The sequence below is a fragment of the Mastomys coucha genome, unplaced genomic scaffold (genome assembly GCF_008632895.1).
Source record: "Mastomys coucha isolate ucsf_1 unplaced genomic scaffold, UCSF_Mcou_1 pScaffold19, whole genome shotgun sequence".
NCBI lineage: Eukaryota > Metazoa > Chordata > Mammalia > Rodentia > Muridae > Mastomys > Mastomys coucha.
Genome location: NW_022196901.1, coordinates 2,215,516 through 2,239,992, shown reverse-complemented (window position 1 = coordinate 2,239,992; position 24,477 = coordinate 2,215,516). Strand labels below are relative to the sequence as shown.

The 24,477-nt window shown below is 40.6% G+C and overlaps 1 protein-coding gene across 10 annotated transcripts in view; it reads left to right on the top strand.

The window, feature by feature from the left end:
* Cdk14 (cyclin dependent kinase 14) overlaps nt 1-24,477 on the top strand; it is a 596,871-nt gene that overhangs the window by 98,071 nt on the left and 474,323 nt on the right. Inside the window, exon 1 of one of the 10 annotated variants that reach the window (XM_031379960.1) lies at nt 12,427-12,589. The exons of 6 other annotated variants lie outside the window; for them this stretch is intronic. In XM_031379960.1, the coding sequence (XP_031235820.1) occupies nt 12,443-12,589 (147 nt within the window). In that variant the 5' untranslated portion in view covers nt 12,427-12,442. Of the gene's footprint in view, nt 1-12,426; nt 12,590-12,716; nt 12,928-13,200; nt 13,370-17,397; nt 17,567-24,477 lie in introns of those variants that run through there. 3 more of the 10 variants (XM_031379954.1, XM_031379956.1, XM_031379955.1) reach the window with 3 other exon arrangements.

Here is a 24,477-nt window from a genome sequence, read left to right as displayed (position 1 = left end):
TCGAACTCAGAACTCAGAAATCTGCCTGCCTCTGCCTCCCAAGTGCTAGGATTAAAGGCATGCACCACTACTGCCCGGCAGTTTTGTTCCCCTTCTAAGAAGGAATGAAGTGTCCACACTTTGGTCTTCCTTCTTCTTGAGTTTCTTGTGGTTTGTGGATTGTATTTTGGGTATTCTGAGCTTCTGGGCTAATATCCACTTATCAGAGAGTGCATGCCACATGTGTTCTTTTGTGATTGGGTTACCCCACTCAGGATGATATTCTCCAGATCCATCCATTTCCCTAAGAACTTCATAAATTCATTGTTTTTAGTAGCTGAGTATAAACAAGCTGCCATATAAACAGGTGAAAACTGTCATCGAATGAGGTGGAGCTCATTCTGTTCTCTGTGGTGCTAGCAGTCTCTTTATAGGGCAAATGTTAGATGGTGTCTTTGACCTGATACAGAGCTGACTGGTTCTGCATGAGATTTTCTATAAACTTACAAGTAATTTCCGTGTAAAACTGTTAGAGAGGATTTCTAGTCTGATGTAAAGTTGGCGGAAATACTTTAATTCTTTTGAGACATTTAAATAGGTTTAAAAGAGTCTTTACTTTTCAAATAAGAATTGCTTTAAAAGAAACCTTTTTATGGACATGCCATATGCTTTTGTCAAGACATATTGGAACACTGAATGAGAATGAGCTGACACATGCTGCTTGATGTTTGCCCCCATAGGAAGGGTCAGGCTGAGTTACATTTAATAGCCCACACATTTGTGTGTGGTCATTTTCAGTGCAGGGCACTGTCTTGGAGAAAAGGATTTCTGCAGAGACTTGGGGGTAGGGACATTTCAGTGGACAATGCTTGTGTGCGCTGTTCTGCCAGTAACTATCTTTTACTAGCATTTCTATCCTCATTTTAATTTCATATTAGTTGTAATGGTAGTCTACCAGTGAGTTCTACTTATACAGTTCCTTAGCAGCTACCTTCAATGCTGGCTGTTAGTTGAAGTAGCTTGTGCTACTAAACAGTAAAACATTTTGTCCATGAGAGGATGATCACTATTCCTGTAGGCTTTCCTCCTTGGGATTTAACTCACGTGGGAGTCCTGTTTCTTCAGAGATCCATGCTTCACTGATGATTCACCCAATTTTTTAGTAGAAAAACAGTTATTGGTATTTGCATTAAAAAACAGTGCCTCATTATTTTAATCCTGCCATGATCAGATAGAACATTTTGTTTAGTTCTGTCTCAGAAGACAGAGTCCTGATTTCTGATTGGTACCAATTGTCTCAATCCCCTCCCACCCCCTACACCTTTATTTTTTTTTTTTTTGAGAAATGTGTGCCTAACAATTTAAACCTATTTATTTTAAAAGCTGATTGGCTGTTACTAATGAAATTAATTATTTTTTTCTTATTTTTTATTAAAATTTTATTGGATATTTTCTTTATTTACATTTCAAATGTTATATCCCCTTTCCCGGTTTCCCTCCCTCCCAGAAACACCCTATCACATCCGCCCTCCCCCTGCTTCTGTGAGGGTGTTCCTCCACCCACCTACCCACTCCCTCCTCCTGGCCCTCCATTCCCCTACACTGGGACATCTATCGAACCATGAAGTTAATTCTTGATGAGTTATTTTTTTAATGTTCTCATATTGAAAGTGGTTTGTGGTAGGTAGTTATGAATATATTATGCAGCTTATTTTTCTACTGCCAATTTGTGTGTGTGTGGGGGGGGTGGGTGTTAGATAGGGTCCTTCTATATAGTTCTGACTGTCCTGGAGCTCACTGTGTAGACGAGGCTGGTCTCTAACTCTGGAAACTGTCTCTTACACACTGGGGCTTTGTTGGTAGTTACAATGAGAAAGGACAGAAAGGAGTAAAGGGAGAGTGTGCACTTAATACTGAGTCATCAAGAGGCATTTCCACCTTAGTCAAAGGAAATCCCAGCACATAGCAAGAGAGCCTGTGGCGACATCCTTATAGGTTTTTAAAAAGGTTTTCAATTTCTTGAAATGGTGTGAAAGAAAAACACAGCGGCAATGGAAATAAATAAAGATGCTGGGAAATAGTCAGGAGAACTGGACTTGTGGAGTGACTCAGAAATAAGCCTGGGAGGCCCTTAGCCCATACAGAAACTGAAGCAGGAGAGCCAAGACTGGTCCAACACAGCATGGCAAAGCACAAGCTCAGAGAGTCAGGACATCTGAGGGGCCTAAAAGCTTAGTGCCTGGTCGCTCCTATAAGTATACATGATCACTGGAGTTGAAAACCCTGCTTTATTGAGAACTGTTTTGGCCAGCAGGTCTTTATTTAGTCTCACAAGGATTGTTGACTGTATAAGAACTGTTGTTGTTTCAGTCTGTAAGGGATCCTCCCAAGGCCTTAGGAAGGCACCCTCCTTCTGTTCTTCATCTTACTTTCTCCATCCTACTGATTTGTCTCTGAGTTTATGTTGGAGTTAGTGCTCCAGTGTGCCTGTGTGTGTGTGTGTGCGTGCTCGCTCATGTGTGTGTGTGTACCTGTGTGTGTGCCTGTGTGTGCGCACGCTTGTGTGTGTGCTCTCGCTCACGTGTGTGTGTCTGTGTGTGTGCGTGTGCATGTGTGTGTGCCTGTGTGTGTGTATGTGCCTGTGTGTGTGTGCGCGTGCTCGCTCATGTGTGTGTGTGTGTGCCTGTGTGTGTGTGCATGTGCATGTGTGTGCATGTGTGCCTGTGTGTGTGTGCATGTGTGTGTGTATGTGCCTCTGTGTGTGTGTGTGCATGCTCGCTCATGTGTGTGTGTGTGTGTGTGTGTGTGTGTCTGTGTGTGTTGGGGGGGGTCATTTATGAGGCTGCCTCCTTTTCTTTGAGCTTGTTTGATCCCTTAAGAATTCTCAGCCATATCACCTCACCTGGGCATGTCAGGGAGGATTGGGACCAAGGTGGGTCTGGGCTGTGTTGGGGCTTGTTGTGTGGTCTGTTTGCAGCTGTAGTTGCTTTAGTCCTTGTTCATAGAAAGTTATAGTTGTGATGGTATCCATTTGAAAGCAATCCTATGTTTTGCATGAGTTGAGTCATTTTGAATGAAGGAGGCATTAATTAAAGAGGTGAGTGCTTTAGGGGAGGGTTGGTAAAACCAGCATAATTGATTTGGCCTTTGCATTGTGGTAGTGGAATCCATACAAGTTTTCAGAGTTAAAATCACTACTGGAGAGAGCAAGAGAGAGAGAGGCATGAATAGTTTTCACATTCTCTGTTTCAAGCTATTGCAACCGTGTCCAAAGTTAAGTTTTGTTTAAATGTGAGGGAAAAGCTTTGTTGTCTGCATCCAGGGAAACTAGGCAAAAACACATCTTTGAGCCATGTGGGCAGGCAGTGTGCATGGAGACTCTGGAGTCCATCCAAATGCTCTTCCACCAGAGGCTCAAAGAGCCATTGTTTGTGAGGGTTTGAGTTACAGAACTTGCTCCACTCTTCTAAGCCGTGCCCCTATGGTATTACAAAGCCTCGTCATTATGTTATCAAATTGCATTCAGATAACAATGCTTACGTTAAGTGTGATCACTGTTAGTCTTTGGGTATACAGAGCCCACCTCACACTGTCTTACTATTGAAATGGATTCTTTGTGATTCTAGTATTCAGAATTTGATTACCTAAGCTGGGAATAGTCCAGGGTTGCTTGATCCATTTCTCTGAAGCCTCCCTTAGCCTGAACTCTCACAATGTCTACTGTTACAGGTCTATGGGGATTATTCTATTTGCTGTATTTACTATTGTGAGTATTTGTGAGAACAGCAGAAGTGGCCTGTTCAGTTTTACTCCTATGGTTCGGAATTCAAAAACTTGGTGAATGGCTGGTCAAATAATAGAGCATAGTGAGCGATCCTTAGGAGTGACACACACAAATGTAGTATACTGTACAATGTCTTCTTGCCTTTTCTTTACCTCCTCCACACATCTCTAGAGTACTTGTGTGGCTTTTTAAAAATTCCCCTTGCTGTCATGGTCACAGGCCTTTAGAGGCCAGAATTGAGGTAGCAGATTAACTTTACTTCTGCGGGTTCTGTAACATTTGTTAACTACTTAAGAGTCGATGTATAGCCATCGGACTTACATTTTCATGTGTGTTTTCACAGGGACTTGGATCCTATCCAAATAATTTTGCCAAACCAGTCAGGCTTTCTAAAACACCAGATAAAAGGTTATTTTTGCATGGCAGTACCTTATATGATATAAATTTAAAAATTAATTCTATACATAGTACAGACTTACAGGATTTTACATATAATCTAGTTAGACATTTGAAGGAGTTTTTGGAAAATTCTTTGGCTGGGATGAGGCCTATCCTTTCCTTTCTCAGTCAATGTATCATTCATACATCTCCCTTTACTAGCTCTTAAAACAACACTCTTGTTTAATTATTTACCCCTATCTCTGGTTTAGTGCTTCATGATAGCTCAGCACCCTTTATGCACACAGATGCTCACATTTACTAATATTCTGGGTTACAAGGGAGTGAAAGTGAGTTTATAATATCCATAGGGAAGAAGGAGACTTACTAGAATGGTAATTATGGGAAAATAGAGACAGGAACTGGTTTACTCTGTGTTAGAGCCCCGGGCAGTGAGAACACCAAGGACCTGGGGCTGGACCCAGTGGTCCCGGTCACCAGCTCTGTCACTGTCCCTCATTCCTGCTCTTGCCTCCTGACAGAGTCAGTCACTCTGCCCTGCTCCTTGAAACAGCTGGAAATGCTGCCAGTGGATATTTCCAAGCAGGCGCTTTCTCCACTTCACCACCATTAAGGCAGAGAGGGTTGCAGTGCAGTTGAATGGTCCTTGGAAGGTCCCAGCAGAAGTACTGGGCTAGGATAGGTCCCTTGTCTAGTGCTGGATGAGATGCATGCTTTCCTAGATATCAGTGAATCCTGCAGAGCAGAGTCCTTACCAAGGAGGAAGGCAAGCGGTGCTGCCTACTGCCAAGCAATCTATGTCAGCATGTCTGTCCTCTTAAAGACCAGAACCAGAGCTTTTCTCCACCCACTGAGTTAGGATCCCATTTGAAGGTCTGAGTTTGTCCTTGATCATTCACAGCTATTGTTGCATTAGAGCATTGTAGTCCTTTCTCAACATTCTCCTTTCTAGTTCACCCCAGTTCTTAGGGATAGGCAAATCATTTAGTGACTGAATTTTACTACAGTATTTTAAACTTTAACAAAACCACATTTATGTATGCATGTATGTATGCATGAATGTATGTTGGGGCAGAGGTTACATATGAGTCATGGCTCACTGTGGAGGTCAAAAGGACAACTTTCTGGAGTTGGTTCTCTCTTTGATCTTGTTTCTGAGGTGGAGTTTCTCTTGTGTCTGTTGTTGCGCTGTATACCGAGAGTCATCTGGCCCACAGCTTCTGTGACTCTCTTGTCCCTGATGGGTGCCACTACTGGAATTTTACTTTTTCCTTCTTCACAGTGAAAAAAAAAACTAGGGCAAGTTTAATAACAAACAAGCAAATGAACAACAACAAGAAACCAGAATGAGAGGCAGCTCCTTCGGGGCTTTTGAACAGTCATAGATTCATATTGTACACAGACTCCATCCTCATGAAACCACTCCCACAAGAGAAGAGTCTCTCGTCTCAGAGCTGTTGGCCCTTCTTTTGCTTCTATCCGAGGAATTTATATGTGCTGATGAAGTTTTATAGTTTCATTTTTATCCCTTGTGTCATGCTAGTTCTAAACATTTTAAACTCTCCTGAGGCTCTTTTATGAAGATGGTCACCATGAAATCATCTTTTCATCTGCATTTCCGCCCCAACCCACCGTGTACATACTTGGTGCATGGCATCACATCCAAACTCCATGTTTCCACTGGTTCATAAACAGGGGAACATTGCATGCATAGTTCACTCAAATCAATAGTACACATGAAAGCATGCATGCATGTGTATGTAGAAGCCCTATACAGCAGGTATACAAAAAAACCCTAACATTTCAAAGTAAGTACAAGTCTGAAGTGATTAAGATTTAACAAATGGAACAGGGACTGAGGTACAAACTCTCTGTTAGCAGGGAAACTGAGGAGGTAATGGATACAGGTGAGAAAGAAGGGGGCTGAAATCCAGGGAGAAGCATAACTGTGTCCCAAATGAGAGTGCTGAAAGCAAGGTGAAAATAAGAAAGGCCTGATTCATTGCTGTAGTCTGCATCGACCTGCTTTCTTATTAGATTCAGGGCTCTCCCATTTATGCAGCTTCTTGCGAGCCATAACCACCTAACATTCCTTGGTAGCAGCAGCTCCATCTTTGGACTTTCAATTTCCAGGCTGGATCAATTTCATAACTGAAGATTTTTTTTTTCACATGGACATATTTTTTTTTTTCAACACAGATTTGTCTTTAACCAAGAAACATGAATGAACCCATCACATCCAAACTACATTGACTCTGTTGGTCAATACAGATGTGGAGATACAAATCTGCCTATATTATTTTGGCAGTTTAGTAAAAAAGATAGGAAATCAACTTCTCAAAAATTATATTTGTATAATATGTTTATTACAGTTCATTCCTCAGTTCAGAGAAGCCGAGTTATGGAATCAACATATATGTATATCATCAGTGAATGGACAGAGAGAAAGTGATGTGCAAACCTAGAGGAATACTATTTAGTCTTCATAACAAGGAGATTCTATTATTTACAGCAGTGGTGGAGCTGGAGAACATTGTGCTTAAGTGAACTAGGCTGGGCATAGAAAGGAGAAAATACATATTCATCTATGTGTGGAATCTCAAACAATTAAAGTGATAGAAGCAGACAGTACAGGATGCGCTCAGAGGCCGGGTGGTGGGACATTGATCAGTTAGTGGCCATAGGCTACAGTATCAGGTAGGAAGAGGAAGGCTTTCTTTTTTGGTCTTATTTTTATCTTTTGCATAGCCTCAGTGAATATAGTAAACATTAGTTTAGTGTATTTCAGAATTGCTAATCCATTAACTTTAATTTGTTAACACAAAAATTCTTATTTGAAGTGACTGATAATCTAATTAGTTTAATGTCACAAATTGTTCATATATCCTAACATCCTTTTGTACCCTAAACCTATATACTATATAATTTATCAGTTAAAAAGTTACATAGTTGATAGATTTTTTTAAAAAAAGATAGGGATCTTGTGATTGTGTTTGGTAGAATTTCTGCAGGAGACTGGAGAGTGCCCTCCATGTTCCTTCCTTATCATCATTCCTTCTTTTTTTTTTTTTCCAGAGCTGAGGACTGAACCCAGGGCCTTGTGCTTGCTAGGCAAGCGCTCTACCACTGAGCTAAATCCCCAACCCCTCATCATTCCTTCTTAATTTGCAAATTTAATAGACCGATAAAGTTTGTTGAGTCATAATAGATGGAGGGGTGTTCATTGCTAAAACTCACCCCTCTTGCTTCCCCTCTAGAATCCAGAGTATGAGTTGAGTAAGTGAACCATACTGATGTTCCCATAAATGGCACCAGTGACCTAAGGGTAGCTTGAGTTTAGCTATGGAATGGCGCTTAAATATTTAATCTCAGCTCCTTCAGAGTTGCAGTATTTTGAGGAAATATTTTAAGTAAATGACAGTTATCCAAATATAAAAGTCTAGGTACTGAGTGCCATTGATGGAGAACAACTGAGTTAAATGTTCAGGTTTACTGGAAGGTTAATGTTTAGGCTTGGTAAAGCAACATCTTCATTTAAGAATCAGTCAGTTAATGAGTGTTTCATTGTAAATGCTCACTCATAAAAATCTCTAGGGATATATGGAGTTGTAATCATTTGATAACCATCTTCTGAGAAATCCCAATCTTTTGTCATTTTTCAAAAATAACACTTAATTTTTTTCTCATGTACATTTGATGCAATTAATTTATAATAAGCAGTTCTAATTGCATAGCCTCTTCTGCTACCCTCACCTAATCTTAAAACATTTAAATCAGTGTTTCCTTTTCCTGTTTATTTTATTTGTTTTATTTTTGTATAAATGCATTCCTCTGCCCTTATCTTCTGTTGGTTTGTTTCTTTATTGTTTTTGTGCCTCTGCCGTGTCTAAGATATCCCCAGGTCATATGACCTACAACAAAGGTGTCTGGTTCTAACAGATGTGACCATCCAAAAAGCTGGGAGAATATAGCCCGCAGGCTTCCACCTCATTTCCCTGCTGTACCTTGACTAGTCTGACCCACCCTCTAGTCAAGACATTCTCCTAAGGCATAGATGGCTGAAAAAGCTTGTCCTGAGACAGAGATTGGTGATCTCAGAAGGTGAATGTTGGAAAGTCCGGTGGACAAGAAAGGATGAGTCTTGAGCAGGGAAGGGCATAGACATCAGAGTTTTGAGAGCAGGATCCACCTGGCCCTGCATGCATACTGTGAAGTTGTTTGTGGTCACTAATGTTCAACCTGACTCCATCACCAGCTGAAGTCACATAAAGATTGTGCTTACTATAATCTAGTTTCTAAAATGAGGGTGGGCATTGTACATTTCAGATTTGGAAAAAGTAATCTCATGGAAGGATAAGCATTTCAGGAGATTAACTTCAGTTACCTGGCAGAGTTGTATTTACATGGAGGCCAGATTCTAGCCTTGTCATTGGTCAGTCTTATTTCCTATTTTTCCCCAAATCCAAACGAGATGTTTATTTACAAGACCTTTTGTCCCCCTTTCTCTGAATCTCAAACTGTTTTGTAGCCTCTACTCTGCTCTAGTGAGGTTTCAGATACCTATCGCTGTCCCTCGTAAAGATGTGCTTCATTTGTGAAAACGGTGATTAATTTACTGATGACTCCCATCCCCCATCCCTGTCTTTACTATTTTAAGGCCAACCATAAAGTCGTATTTATTGACACCATGTTTTTTCCGCCACAGATCTCCATGCTCCCTGCCCATTTGACTCTGTTCCTCCCACAGACTGTGTGGGAGCCGCTCTTCTACTGTTTATATAGTGTCGGGAAGACCCAGGACTAACATAAAGAGGCCCCTGCTCCTGGGGGGCTGTTTCTAGTGCGAAGATAAGTAGATGAACGAAGCCAATTAATGTTCAGAACCAGTGCAGCGAGCTTGCTGGGGGTGGGGGGAGGGGAAAAGGAAAGTCTATGCTGAGGTGGTTGCTGAAGTTCAACTGAGTGGAGCCAGAGCCAGCAGAGTGGCCCAGTGACTTGCTGGTAGGCAGAGAGAAGAATAAAGGTGAAGATGGCTGTAGCAGTTGTCAGCATTGAGGAAGTGGAAAATGGCCACCTTGACCGAACAGGCTCACTTCTGCAGTCAGTAGAATCAGCCCTGCTTGGAGCCCCGCCCCTGTTCTCCAGGCCCAGCCAATGGCTGCCTGCCTGCCTGCCTAAGGCTACAGATGATTTATTTTCTAGTTTCAGGTCGACTGAGGCTAGTTGCAAGTATTTATCTGTGGCTGCATTTTCCTGTGATTTCTTCTTCTTTGTCTTGCCCCCAAGAAGTAGGCGGCAGCATCTTGGTTCACCCCAGATACTAGAAAACTGAGTCAAGGCATGTAGTAAGCGGTGTGCTGTTGAGCATGTATGGACACATGCCTTTGCCAGAACATCTCTTCCTCTCCTGGAGCTGCCTTTCCTTCATATCTGTTTGTTGTTTATGACTTCACTTTCTCCTCGTTATGTTAGAATTTCAGGACTATACTTGAGTTCCCCCCTTTTATTGGGCCTCATGTCCAGTCAGTAACAGGCAATGAAACATCTCTCTATCTCTCTGCCTCCTAGTTCCATTGCCTTCTTTAAGGTCTTGTCCAGACTTACGTCCTTGCTTCTGGAATGTCTTCCCCCCTTCCTCCTTGTCCGGATTTATTTTCTATACTAGTTCCTTGTTAAGAAGTGAAAAGCCCCACCCAGCCTGTAATCCCTAAGGTCGTATCTTTTGGAGTCAAGTCAAGCGCCATTTTTGTGGGATAAAGTGCCTGATTTCCTGGTATGCCCTACATGACCCTTTCTTCTCTGGCCACCGGTGAGGCTTCTTGCCTTTAGCCTTCACAGCAGCCGCCACTGTGCTTGGCTACCTGCTCAGCCAGCTTCCAGCTGAGGCTTCCTGAGGCTGCTCACTTGCTCTTCCCGTCCAGGCAGAACCCAGGCACCTCAGATTTTTGTTATTTACTCTAAAGAGACTCCTGCGATGCAGGAGGGAGCTTATTTGTAACTGGACACATGCTGTCAAAAACTTACTTTGCCAGGGCTGCTTGGAGACTGAGGCATGAGGATTAAATGTTTGAGGGCAGACTCATAGACATAGACCATTGAAGGCCATCCTGAGCTATATAATGAAACCTTCTGTTAGAACAATAGTAAGTATTTTATTGCATTACAATAGCTTGTTTTATTTATTTGGAGTCATTTCACAAAAGCTTTTATTAAGTGTTTGAAATCATTATCTGAAGTTTATTTTTGAGTTAGGTTTAATCTAATCTACTTGCAAATTTCATTTCTCACAAACATAGATACTTGATTACTACAGATAATTTCATGTCTTGCTTTCTATGTATTTATTTGTCTGTAATGTTAGAGAGTATAGAGAGAGGTCCTTGTGCATAGTAGGCACTTTATTTCCAATCATTCGTTTGGCTTCTTGAATGTAGAGAATGTAGTTATTCACAATGCTGTGTATACAAATACATGCTGGTGGAATACATAGAGTGGTTTGTGTTTTGTTTGTTTGTTGCATTAACCCTTTGCACGATATATTAGTAAATAACAACATTTCACCCACAGTTTCAGGAAAAACGAATCATAAGAACTGTTGTGGTGTAGTGACTAAGCTGACTCGGAACGGAATTATTTCTGGGAGCATTGAATTGTGGGAAGGGAGTTTGCCTAAGATAATTTTAGACCCAAAACATGGAATTGGGGAAATCGATTCGTTATTTTAAGAATTTAATCAATGTTTTTAGATGCCTCAATTTGTGTTACAGAGTAATGAAAAAAAGCCAGTGATTGGCATGGTTTGTACTCAAGGCCTTAAAATGGGGACAGTACCTATAATAAAAGAGCACTTTATGTTACGGCAGATAATTAAATTCTAAATGATTCAAATTTGAAGCAGTGTTGGCTTTGCAAAAGGGAGAGTTTGTGGATTGGAAGGATGAGTAATTCCATACAGAAGCTCAAGGCCTTAAAGGTATTTTGGGATATTACTACTCTTCAGGCACCGTGTTCACACAAATAAAGTTTTCTGATATTAGGGAGACAACTTGGGGTGGGCAGCTACCGTCATCTGAGGACCTAAATTCAATACCAGAACCTGTGTAAAGCCAGGCATGGCAGCGAGGTTTTATTACCTCAGCTCTGGGGAAGCGGTTTAGACCAGCGAGAAAAACGGCATCTGAACTCTAAGTGTGGCTTGCCAATGTGTATGCATGCACCCACACCCCAAAGTGTTTGTTTCTTAGCTTTGATAAAGAAAATAGCACATAATATTTTTTATTTTAATGAGTTTTTTTGGGGAAGGATTTTGAAGGAATTTTTCTTTCGTGTTGCAGAGAAAGTCAAGTTGATTATTTCTCAGGTGATATTTGGAGTGCTGAGGGTGAGTTCTTAGGAAGAAGTGTCTCATTTGCATCCACCGGGATGTGACAGGTGAATGGTTCTTCCTCAGCCTTCTGGCTGCACACAGATGCAAGCCCAGAGCTTTGGGAGTATTGGCCACTCACCGTTAGAACAGTAGTTACCGCCTCTCCTTACTAAATTTACCATATATTTGAATATTTATGAGTAAAGATTACCATGTCACTTTAAAATTTCTTCTGTAAGTTACCTTACTCTAATTTTTGAACCATAGTGATTCTCTTTCCAGGCATAGGAAATACTAAAACAAGTATGAGGGAGGGATAGATCAGCCTCTCTCCTGTAGGGGGCGCTAAGAGAGTAGCAGTTAGTTTTCCTTTGCCACCCAGTACCCTCTGGCATGACTTGGCACAATTTACTTAAAGATTGTATGCCCTGGTTTGCGGATTTTTGTTTTGTTTTGTTTTTTGTTTGTCTGTTTGTTTGTTTGGGCTTTTTTTTTTTTGTTTTGTCTTGTTTTTTGAGGCTGTCATGAATCCATCAGTAATCCTGCAGGCTCATAACTATGCATCATCACTTTGGTTCAGTAAATGCTACACCTGTGGGGAAAAAAAAATTTAACCTCATGCATTTGGTGCATGGTAATTTTAGAGTCCTCATTATGTCTCATTTACATATGACAAATGTATGCATATAGACACATCCAACCATTTCCCAAGCATTTGTAACATGAACGATGGTAGCCTAAACTGGGCCTTCTATAGGACCTCAGATTATGATTTAATGGGACTGTCACTCAGCATACTTTCTGGCTTTCTCTAGTGCCTTTAAGAATTGAATTGAGCAGGCTAAAGTGCATCCATTTGATTAAATGTTTTTCCTCATGTGCAATCACCACTAGCTGTCTGGCTCCCGTTCTATATGATTTTGAAGCAGCACTGCATTGCAAATCAATATCTTTCTGGAGAGACAGGGTGTAGTGGATTGCCTGGACAGCATATGCGTGGTTCCTCTGGCTGCAATGCTGCTGCAGAGCCCGTTCACTCTGCCTTCCTGGGAACCCCACAGGCAAGTCCATCGTGTTTGGAGGAAAAAAAAAAAAGATCATTCTAGGGAAAAAATTGACCTGTTAAAGCTTTTGATACCAAACGTTAGCATGTTCTTTGTGCTCTTCTGAAATGGTTTTTTGGTCTTGCTCCACTGAGATCAGCTTCTCTGGGTGATCTCTGGAATTTTTTGTGCTTCCCCCTTTCTTGGTTGTAGTACGGCCGTACCATTTCAGCTTGCTAGTGCAGAAAGATGTGAATTCAGTTGCTGTCTGAGGCTGGCCTGGTGCAAACACATTGCTAGAGATATGTTAAGGAGTTCCAGGTGAATCCGGCTTGAGAGAGACAACAGCATAAACGGTAAGACGGAGCATGCCTGGAATCATAGCAAGGGCTTTAATTTGGAGGATCTCGGCAAGTCTGAATCCTGACTCACTCGTTTACAACTTGAAAAGGATTCATTCTGTGCATGTCATTCCACTCACTCGCTTCTATTTAACTGCCAAAACCACCAGAGATTGATAACGGGGTATTTAAATTAAGGATCCGATGGGGTTACTCAGCGACTCTCCGGAGGCTCCCAAGGCTATTGCCTGGAGTTTGTAAACACCAGGAGCAGAGATAAGATGAAGAAAATGTTCAATGACTGCTTCTTTGCCCTAGCCGAGTCTCATTTCTTTGGAAACTAGTCTTCTTTTTTTTATAGCTTAAAGAGATCTTGCATATGGTTTTGCCTGGCTATGCTCTGCTGAATGCCCTCTGAGTCGAGCAACTGAAGGACAGGAGACCACTTTTCCTTTGGGTAAACTGCTATCTGTGAATTTAGCTGGATTGGGTCTGAGTAGAATTGATATCTCTTACTATATTAGAGATCCGGGGCTTCTTCTCTGATCACCTTACCCCCTCTCCTCCTTGAGCCCTGAAATGCACCTGTGTGTTGTTGAGTGGAGGTCAGGGTGTTGCCAGTTAGCATCTTTATACCTGTAGTGGTTTTGCTTTCCTGCATAGAAGTGATAATTCTTCATGCAGTTCTGCTTGAAGTGCCAGCTAGCTCTAGTGGGCTGTTAGCATTACAGACACTGATGGAGAACCCCTGCATGCACGAAAGGCTAGGGTAGTAGACAGGCTACACCAAAATGAGGCTTGCCTGTTCATGAAGAAGATGACAAGCAAGGTTGAACTATAAACCCTGACAGAGGATGGATATGTATTTGTTTAATTAATTGGGGCATGCTATTAAGTAGTGAGTGGGGTTTGAAGTTGAATGATATATTTTCATATTGTTTACATAAGAGACTAATACCGTAGATGATCTTGTGAATTTGTCTGGGTCTACTTTTTATGTGGGTGCTGAATTTTAAGGGTGTCCAGCATTTCATATTTTGCCTAAAATATTTCACTTTGTATGTTTGAACTTAGGAATTAACTTGAAATGTAAATGTTGTAGTAAGTGAATCTTAGTTGACCAAATTTTCAATAACTTGCATAGTGATCAGAAAGTAGTTTTTATGATTTTGTGGTACAAAAAATTAAGAAAGACTACTTCATTACCTTATAAGCTAATTGAGAAAAACATAGATGAAATTTAGGATTTATAGTAAGTGATTTATTGGAGGAGGAGCCTCTGTACTTATTAAAAATTAAGCATGAAACTGGGCTTTGGTTTCTAGGAATGAATATTTGGATTTTGTTCAAAGGAGAGTTGGAATTCTCTTGTGTTTCATTCAGTCATTTATTATTCTCTAAAATGGAAAGAGAACTATAAACTGGTGTTTCTCATCTATGTTTGTTCAGATGATGCTGTTCTCTCTGTCTTTTTCTGAGAGTGCTATGTTCTAGCTATTTATATTTCTACCTTCACTTTGTGTAAGCTGCGAGGTTTATTTTTTTCATCTCGTGACAGGAGGAGCGGTACATTTGCAAAAAGTAATGTTTTAAAAGGGGGCTAGTGGTGTGGTGATGCGGCATGTATTTTAGAACCGCACTTGTCTTTATCATGTAGTCATTCCGTGTCTATGTGCTGTGTATAAGATGCTGGTGGACATGCATGCTTGCAGCAGTATAGAGGAAGGGCAGGAGCTTAGGCATAGTAATGTCACCGTTCCCCCTGCAATCTGCACCCTTGTGTTCTCTCACAAGAAGTAAATTTGGAACTTTCTAGATAGTGGAATGGCTGTTTAGGAGAGCCTCTTGATCAAAGGCACTCACACACAAACATTTGTGGAAAGTCTGCTCAGTGACAGTGGCGAATGGAACAGGTTTATCTGGTTTCTGTCCTCATAGATCTTAGAATCTTGTTTTTAAAAGATATTTTGAAGAAAAAAATCTTTGAGTTTTTGCTTTTCCATTTTGATAATCGTGAAAGAGACAATGTATGCTTTGATTTTTTTTTAAAACTGTGTTTAAAATATACATTACACAGAATTTGCCAAACCCACCATTTTTGAATTTACAATCCAGTGGCATTATTAAGTATATTCAGTGTTTTTCGGTAATTACTCCTATCCATGTCCAGAACTTCTCCATCATTCCAAGCCATTAAATAATAACGACCATTCTTCCTTCCCCTCACCCCTGACAACCTTGATTCCACTTTCTGTGCCCATGAGTTGGCCTCTCCTAGGTACTGCCTTTCTTGGACAGTGCAGTGACATAGCATTTGACTAATCTCACTCAGCATATCTTCACAGCTCAGGGATACAGCGCCATTCGTTGGAATTTTATTCCTTGGAGAGTATGTTTTGATTTTAATATGGAAAAGATAGCAGTGTTCCTCCTTAGTGTAGGGTGTCAGTGAATCAAGTTCCCACATGGGCATGCTAGCAGATAACTTAGAGCGTCTAACAGTTTCCCCCGAACATCAAGGAAGGAGGTCGGAAGTGCACCAAGGGAATTGCCCACTGGTATTTGGGTTATTTACATGCCCTGGTGATTGGGCACAGTACCTGGACTGCTTTCTTGTTTATTTGCTAATAAAAGCAATGATCAGCTGGCATATTCATTGTGAAGCTGGATTGTGACTTCTGCAATTAATATTAAGATTTCACCTCCTGTTAAGTGATTGCTCATTGTTCCTGTAAAATCGAAGGCTATGATGATGATGATGATGATGATGATGATGATGATGATCATGATCATGATCATGATGATGACAATGAAGGTTTCCTATTCACTCTGTGGGCTACCTTCTGCCCCTAATCCTGCTTTTAGTGGACAGTCAACTAGAACCCCTCTAGACAGCCTCTGTATTAGTCAGGAAGAATAGAGAGGAGTTATATGATTGATACCACAAAAAACAGGTTTTCATTAGACAGGCAAGCTTAGCTTCATCAATAAAGTTTTTTGTTTCTTGAATCTCTCTACACACTGCTCCTCTTAAATCCAAGAGATTTTTTTTCCAATGGACGATTTCTTTTTAGAAGATCATGTTATGGCCCCACCCAGAGCTATCTATCTGTTTGCTATCAACTGATTTAACAATTTCTGTACTGGATCACTGGCAGGTTTGTATCTGTGCTGGTAACTCCCTGTTCAAGGCACAGAGGAGCAAGATTCAGCATAGCAGTGTTTATTATCCAGGTCATCCCACCATTCTCAGGGGTTGGTCTCCCTCTTGTTGTCTCTGGGACAGGACCTCATGATGTCAGGCTGACTTTTTCAACTCCATATGTAGCTGAGGCTAAGTGTTCAGACTACAGACGCGTGCAGCACACATGGCTTCCGGTGCTTACTGACTCTTCGTGCGTTGTACTCTTCTGCTTTTCTCTGCTATAGCCTGGCTCAGTATCGGAGGCAGATTCAGAATTAGATTAATTAAACGAGTGTTTACTTTGGTGGTGGAGTAGAGGTAAGGAAGGAAGGGCGGCCAGAGCACTGCATGCCAGTGACTGTGCGCCTTTGGATTCCTTTGTCTTTTGTATCAGGAGAGGTGAAAGCACGAATGGGCAGGTTTGCAGGTGAGGCTCATTCTTTATTCCTTCTAGGATTTAGGACTTAGGGGATGTATACACTGTGGTCAGAAGCTTCTGCTCTGTAGTTTGGTCCTGCAGTAAATCTCTGCTCCTGTGTTTACTCTCTGCATGGCCTTGGACGGGTGGCCCCGTTCATGCGTGTTTCCTTTTAATTACCCATGAAACTGAGATAATGATGTGCCCTCCTGCAGCTCTTGGTAGAGACTGAGAGATTGTGTTAAAGGTAGTTTTCATACTCACTGTTGTAGATGAGTTCCATGATAGCCACCATTCTTAGCAGTGCTACCGCATCTAGGCATCTGCAGTGTCCATCTCTGTTTTCTAACAACGAGCTTCGTAGCAGATCCCAGGCCCTTTTCCAGTTTGCTTCATTAGAGGGCACATATGAGCTTTTCTGAACTTTACAGGACTGAGGAAGATAGAACAGAGGCTGTAACAGCATGCTCCAGTTCTCTGCTTTCCCCTGCCAGGCTTGGGAGGGTGTGTGGTTTGGAGATGTTCTCTTCTGTCCAATCGACAAGCCATTTCAACCAGCAGCCAGTTCCTCCACTAAATGAGATCTTGCTAAAAAACCTTTGGCAGAGAAATGCCTGTGGAAGCTCCAGGCTTGTTTCAGGTGGCAGACACACAGCAGGATATGTACATCCTGCCTCTCAGCTCCATTCACCTTGGATTAGTGAGGAGTCACTATTGACTTCTCTGTTGTGGGAAGGGTAGACAGAGCAGGTCTTCATGGAATCAGGCGACTTTATTATTACAGGATAGCTATTATTGCTGAAATTTTTGCTCTTCCCAGTAGGTGGACCAACTGTGAAAGCTGTATTGAAAGACACTTGCATTTTTTTTTTTTCTCCCAAAGGCTCATTGTTCCCTGTGTCTCTCTTCAGGAGCTCTGTGTGGTTAGTGACTCACATATGATGCTCTCTGCAAATGGCGAGAGCTTCGGATGTCAAGCTTAAATTCAGTGACATTCTATATCATCCAGAATTCTACGGTGGGGTTTGGATTTAGATTGATTTTATTGGAAGGTAAGCATCACATTTTAAACACTGCAACATCACATCTTGACCACGATTGCGAAGTTATTATCTGAGGGCTAATTACCCTTTTTCATAATAATAAGCATTCATTATTTTTATTAGGAAAGATTTTTGATTCAGATGAGGTGATGGAAGTTGTGTGGGTTTTTTTTTAATGTGTTTAGGAATAAGATTGTAGCATGGCATTTTATTTCTTCTTCAGGAAGAATTTTTAAAGTGTTTATATCTTTTTTCTTAAGTAGTTTGAATAGTTACCAGGTGAGAAGAATTCAGGACCTATTGGATCAGTCTTACCTCCACTAGTGCAGTCTTTCCCGCTTCCATGGTTTAATGTTGTACTTTCTGGGTGCTTTATCTTTCATGTAGGGCCAAGTAGAGAGCTATTGGAGAGGTATAAACGTGGAGACAGAACTGGCCTGGTTCAGTACAAACAGGCTAGGGGCAATTCAGTGAAGTGAGACAACAGGATTCCAAAGGTGCCCGGGATTGACCTTTGCACAGCCTTCCTGACAGATGACGGCTTCTGGAGTCTCTTCTGATGTCTTTTAAAGAGTGAAATGCAAACAGTAGGCCTTCCAGGATGGGCAGAAGGCCGTCCTGGTTAGGATAGAACATTGATTTCAGACCTAGCCCATTTGATTTGCTTTTAGGACTTCTTAAATGGCACACAGTCTCAGTTTTTAAATTGCTGTAGTACATGTTAATTAATCTCCCTGACCAGGTTGCTTCACACTAATGCATAATGAAGGATCCTTAGAAAATACACTGCTATTCTCCTTTCACAGGCAAGATCAAAGACAGAGACTTAATAAAAAAAAAAAAAACGAGTTGTGTTTAAACCTGTACATTCTTTGAAAGAGGAGAAAAATGTCCTTTTGGACAGGAATAGACTTTTTCTTGAAAGCTTTAAGGGAACAGTGTCTTGATGAAGAAACTAATTAGCCATGCATTGGGAGCCACTTTGCATGGCTTGATGTTTCAGTTCTGTTGAGAGTGGGCCTTCTCCTTGCAGAGGTGGGGAGTTTTTTAGGTTAGCGGAGTCTTCACTCTGTGCAGCAGCAGGACACAGGCACTCCCTTGCCATGTGTAGATTCTCATCCTCACACAAACTCCTCTTCTGATCCTTCTGAATATACATATGTGGTCAGGGAGAAAGTGCATGTATAAATTCTACTGTTTCACCTCCCAACAGTGGATATTTATGTGGTCATCCGATGTGAATGCTGTTCTCTCTCTCTCTCTCTCTTTCTCTCTCTCTCTCTCTCTCTCTCTCTCTCTCTCTCTCTCTCTCTCTCTCTCTCTCTCTCTCTCTCTCTCGGCATTTTAACCAGACTACAATTGGGGATATCAGGCAGGAGTCAGATAATTTGTATAAAAAAACCTTCTTTGACTGTGTGGGATTCTTGATAAAAATGTTGTTTGAAAAGTGTTTGATTCAGCCTTCCATGGACTAGGAGTCAGAACCCATGTGCTTTCCAGTCTGTCATGTAGGCAGAGGGCTCTCTCAAGGCAAGGCTTATTGTCGGTAGGTACACGGTGCTTTGTACACACCTATGGCTTTAAAATGTTTATTTATAGATATAGCAGTTAACTTCCTCGTAAACTTGTTTCCTCCAAAGATACCAAATAATCCTTGATACATTAGCAAAGCTCAGTTTTGGGTTCAGTTCTCATGAGAAAAGTGTTAATGACATTAAAAAACAACAACAACAACAACAACATGATTTTTAACGTTGGAACTGTAAAACTCGGATGAGCATCCGCTTATCAGGGACTCCCTGAGTGAACCACGCAGAGCTGGGAATCTATGCAAAGAGCAAGAGCAATTTATTTTTCCAGTGCACAGGGTCATCCCAGACCGGAGAGAGAGGCAGCCACCCCGCACAGCTTGTTCAGTGAGCTTTTTATACAGTTTTAAGGGCATTAGACACAATGTGATTGGCAGAACAGTGTGGCTTTTTAAACTGATTGGTCCTTAGGGAATGAGGTGGCAAGGACTTCCCTTTTCTGAAGGTGGGCAATGGTCCACCCTGTGGAATGTGTCCCCACCTGCAGGTTGGTTCCCCTACTGTGGTCTGAGGAATGTTTCTTGACCTTCCCAAAGTTCTTGAGCTGACCTTTTCAGAACCTTTACTAGAACATACAAATAAATGTCTCTTTACTAGAAGAACATAAGTACATCAAACTATAGGCAGGAAGTATGCAGTAATAACCTGTCTATTCTATTCATTCTTACCTTAATCTCATTTCTTTTTGTTTTCAAATAGAGGATGTTTATACACATTGTCTATATACACATTGACTGTATGTTGTTAGGAAACTTTATTTCAGTGCTTAAAATAATATAATTATCTGAAATTGCCATCGTATTTTATGGAACATTTGAGCAGAAATGTTACCCAAAGGTGGCAATATGCTTGTCACTCCTGTGGCATGCAGAAATTGAAAGAAAATGTGTTTCTGAAGGAGTTGACTTCTCTCTTTTATTTGACCATAACAGCAAAATATATCAACACATAGTCTAGGGCACTGTGTCTTAGTTATGAATCGATAGGACATCTTGTTAAAATTCAGATTTTAATGTGGTAGGACTCTGGTGGGGTTGCCATTCCAGGCAGGGTCATCCCTGTTGACCTACAGCAAGGTATTTAGAGATTGTCCTAGAATCCCTAAGGATAATAGCATGAAAAAGACCCTATGTAGACCTCAAGTAATAAGAGGTGTGCCATTTTACCTTGCTGTGAGTCATCATGGAGCTTTACTTTAAATTTATCCTTGTAATTTAAAAAGTGAAGGTACTAGAGTTTTATAAGTAGATGCATACACCTGTATGGACCTATAGGCAAACTACATCTCACATAAAGCCATTATTATAGTAAGTATTATAGTAGAGAAAGCTACTTAGAATTATTCTTATAACATTTACCAAAAATTCAGCTGCTTGAAGCATACATGCATATTTCCATTAGCACTAATAAAACAGTTTCCATCTTGTTGATAATAAACATTAGATCCCAGAAAGACTGCAGTTTCTGAGGCAGTGTGACATGATGTGGGTTTGTCCATTTCTGTTCACCTTTGTCTACTAGTTGATGTAGGGACCAAATAAAATTAGGTGAGATCCAAGGAAAAAAGTCAGGAGAGAAATACAGGTTTGATTATCCCAAAGAAACAAAATGATAACAAATCCTGGTGAGGATAAAGGGAAAAGAAGTGTTTATATATGGTCGGTGCATCCATGATGGAAATCAGTATAGAGGTTCCTCAAACTCAAGCCAGAACTTCATGGGATCCAGCTTACAGCACCCCTAGTTCTGTACTTCTGGGAATCTAAAGTTAGCATTGCACAGAGATGCAGACACATTTCCAATCATTGCATTACTATTTGTGAGAGTCAAGGGAGGGAGCCTTTGCTCAGCATCAGTCTATGAACAGAATGAAGTTCTATACAGAATGGAGTTTTATGGGGAGCTACATAGAAGAATGAAATCATGCCATTTACAGGAAAATGGATGGGGATCATCATAGTAGATGAAGTAAATCAGACTCAGAACCACAAGTATCACATTCTTTTTCTTCTTCTTTCATGTGGAGAACCTAGATTCAGGAGAAAAAGAGACCTGAGAATAGAGGAGGACTATTTGCGAAGAGGGAGGGACCAGCAGGATGGGTAGAGTATATGTGAATACACGTGAGAAAATGTGATCGTGTAACCCATCATTTTCTGCAATTACTATTTACAAAAGTGAGTGAATATTTAAAATAGCATTTGAAAACAGGATCACCTTAATGGATATTGAACTCTGGTGAGTAGAAACAGCTGGTGAAAGCATTTCCATTGACCAGAAAAGACCTCAACTCAGAGGGTGTCTCCTTTAATGCAGTGCCTGAGGGTGATTTTTAAGATAGCCTACTTTTTTTAGTTAAAGGCAAAAGCTTATCATTGAGTAGTTATTGGCAGAGAATTTATTTCCTGGCCATACTTTTATCTTTTAGGACACTAAAGAAACAGAAAACGTGGTTTATATACTCAAGTATTTACAGTTTGGGCTTGAAATATAATTAGCACATGGGAAAGATAACAACAACCAAACAAAAACAAAGATGGACTTCCTGTTGCTCCAAGCAAATATAGGAAAGCAAGCCTATTGTAGCTTATATAAATACATGGCAGCAGAAGTTATTAAGGATAGACTGTGAGGTACAATCTAAAAGTGATGTAGTTCGTAGGGCATTTGTGGTTGCGGCAATGATACTGATGTAGGCACAGAGCTACTGTTTTAATAGAACCAAAGTTGGCAAATGTCCTACAGTTTGAATTACTGCACTATGCTTTGCTTGATCAATTGCTTAGCCAGAATGTTCATGCTGCTATCACTGAGAAATGATTCTGTGTTCTCATGGTTAATGAAAATATGAGACCAGAGATACCCAAGTAAGTGTTTATGGTGTGTGACACCTCCATACGTTCTGAATCCTAAGCTCCTGAGGAGGAACTGCATATGAAAGGAAACACAAAGAAGTGATTTTATTTGTCTGGCTCTTGATATATTTAAAGTTACTTACCAGTAATTACCTGCGGCCATTTTCATGCTAAAGGCAGTAAAGGTCAAAATAACTGCTAAGTACAACACTATACGGTTTAACAAATGAGAAGGCTGACACACAGGATGTTTAAAGGGCTTATTGTATGTTGTTCCAAGTTATGTGTCTTAGTTAATGTTGTTATAGAGAGCTTGATTTTGGCAAAAAAAGATGCTAGATAACAAAACACCCATACATGTATCATTGTATCTACATATAGTTAACACATCCTCTATCTTTGTTCCATGTGTTCATAGAACCATTTTTATCTACATAGCTGCACAGACAAATAGACATGCAAACACTAATTGGGGAAAAAAGAGAAATGGTATCCTGCAGTAAGGGAGGATGCAGTCCTTTTCAACCTAGCAGGTTAAAATAACAAAGGTGGCTGCCATGGTTATTGTTAGAGTGGAGTAACAAATTCCTTTTATTCTTCATAATTCTGTGCCTGTCTATATTTTTTTTAGTTGAAATTTCCTTAAAGGTAGAATCTTTTTGCTTTATAATTTAGAAAAACTAAATGTTTTTGGTTGATAAAATACTTTACTCTTATGTTAATGATTTGTATTAAGAGTGATTCTGAGAGTAGTTGTTGAGTAGGAGAAAATCCTTAAGTCTTCCATGGGTGTAACGTACGATGGAAAAACAAAACAAAACAAAACAAAACAGAAATAGCTACAAATGTATGATATTGTCAGTGTTGTGCTTATCCCATAATTTGCACTGGCCCTGTGATAGATACTCCCTTCATGAGCATTAGACCATGACCTAGCCACTGCTAGATGTGTGGGGTATATTTGACATGAGTCAACTTGGTGTCTTTAAAAGCCATTCTTTTCTGGTAGCTGCCTTCTACCATAAGTGTGGGATAAGCAAGTAGCCAAGGCCACTCTGGGATCTTAGAGACATGCCAGTCACCAGGAAATGGCTGATTCAAACGGACAATTTTCAACCTGAATGAATTCACTGTAAATGAATGTCAGGCTTAAACGAATTAAGTTGTGCTCTTTCACATCATTGCTGAGGCTTCAGTAGACAGTTGTCTAGGTTTTACTTAGCTGCAAGCAAAACACAGGTCAAACTCTGACTTTTGATGTCTCTAATGCCATTTGAATTATCTGACTTTTATTATTTTTCTTTCTCTTTTTCAAATTATTGTCTTTTCTTAAACCAAGTTAGGGTCTACCAACAGATTAGCAAACTTCTGTTAAGGATGGATGGGCCAACTTCATGAGATAGAACTATGCCTGATATTGTTAATGAGGCCAAGATCCTAGAACCAAACAATTCATGGATCCAGCCCCAGTGAAGACCTACTATTATTTTGCAAAATTAACATAGCAGTAAAACCATTTCCAGTGATACCCATAAAACAATGCATCACTCAGCCCTCATCAGAGAGGCTTCTTGTAGTAGATATTTATACATCTGGATAGTGTGCAGAACATGAGAAACTTTGGAGTGCTCAGCCCTGAATGGGATGTCTGTCTCCATCACAGTCTTCCCTTTAAGGCACAGGGATCTATGTAGAAGGGGTGGCAGTGGAAAGATTCTAATAGCCAGAGGTGGTGATAGATGCTTTTTCAAGGAAACAGTCTTCTCTAGGCACAACAGAGAAAATGTACATATGAATGCACAAAGATTGTGGCAGCATGCATAAGACCTTCACAAGCTCAAGCCACACAAAAATCCCAAAATGAGGGAGGGGAAGTCCCATCCTCAACCAAGAAGCCATTTGCAAAAGATAGCTGCTGGGAGAAGGAAAATAAGTTTTCCTCAGTGGAGGGCTGTTGGGTGACTCACCCACACATCATGCTCAGGAGTAGTTAACCAACATAAATTAAATGCTGGATTCTTAGTGACTACTTTTTGCTTTTTGTGTTTGTTTTTATTTTATTAGAGAGAAGGAACATGAAGTTGGTGGTAAGGGAAGCAGGGAGGATCTGGGAGGAGTTGAGGGGTGGGGAAGAATTTTATAAAATAATACTACATGAAATTCTCAAAGAACAAATAAAAAAAAGATAAGTGGACCAGGCTTATTCAGATGAATCTGTCTCTGTGTTTTCATCTCTCACCTACATCAACATTATAAGTTCTGTTGACTTCATTGGAAGAAAAAAACAGTTTATTCTGGTATTTGTGATGACTTATTCTCTTTAAGTGTTTTCAAGCACCACAAGGCAGACCTGCTTATGTAACTCTTGTCACTTCTGTTTTTAAATGAAGTGTGAAAAACTGCAACTGGGGAAAATATCCCCTTAATTCCCATTAGTGTTGTCATGCCTTGCTTTCACATAGGGCATTAGTGTGTC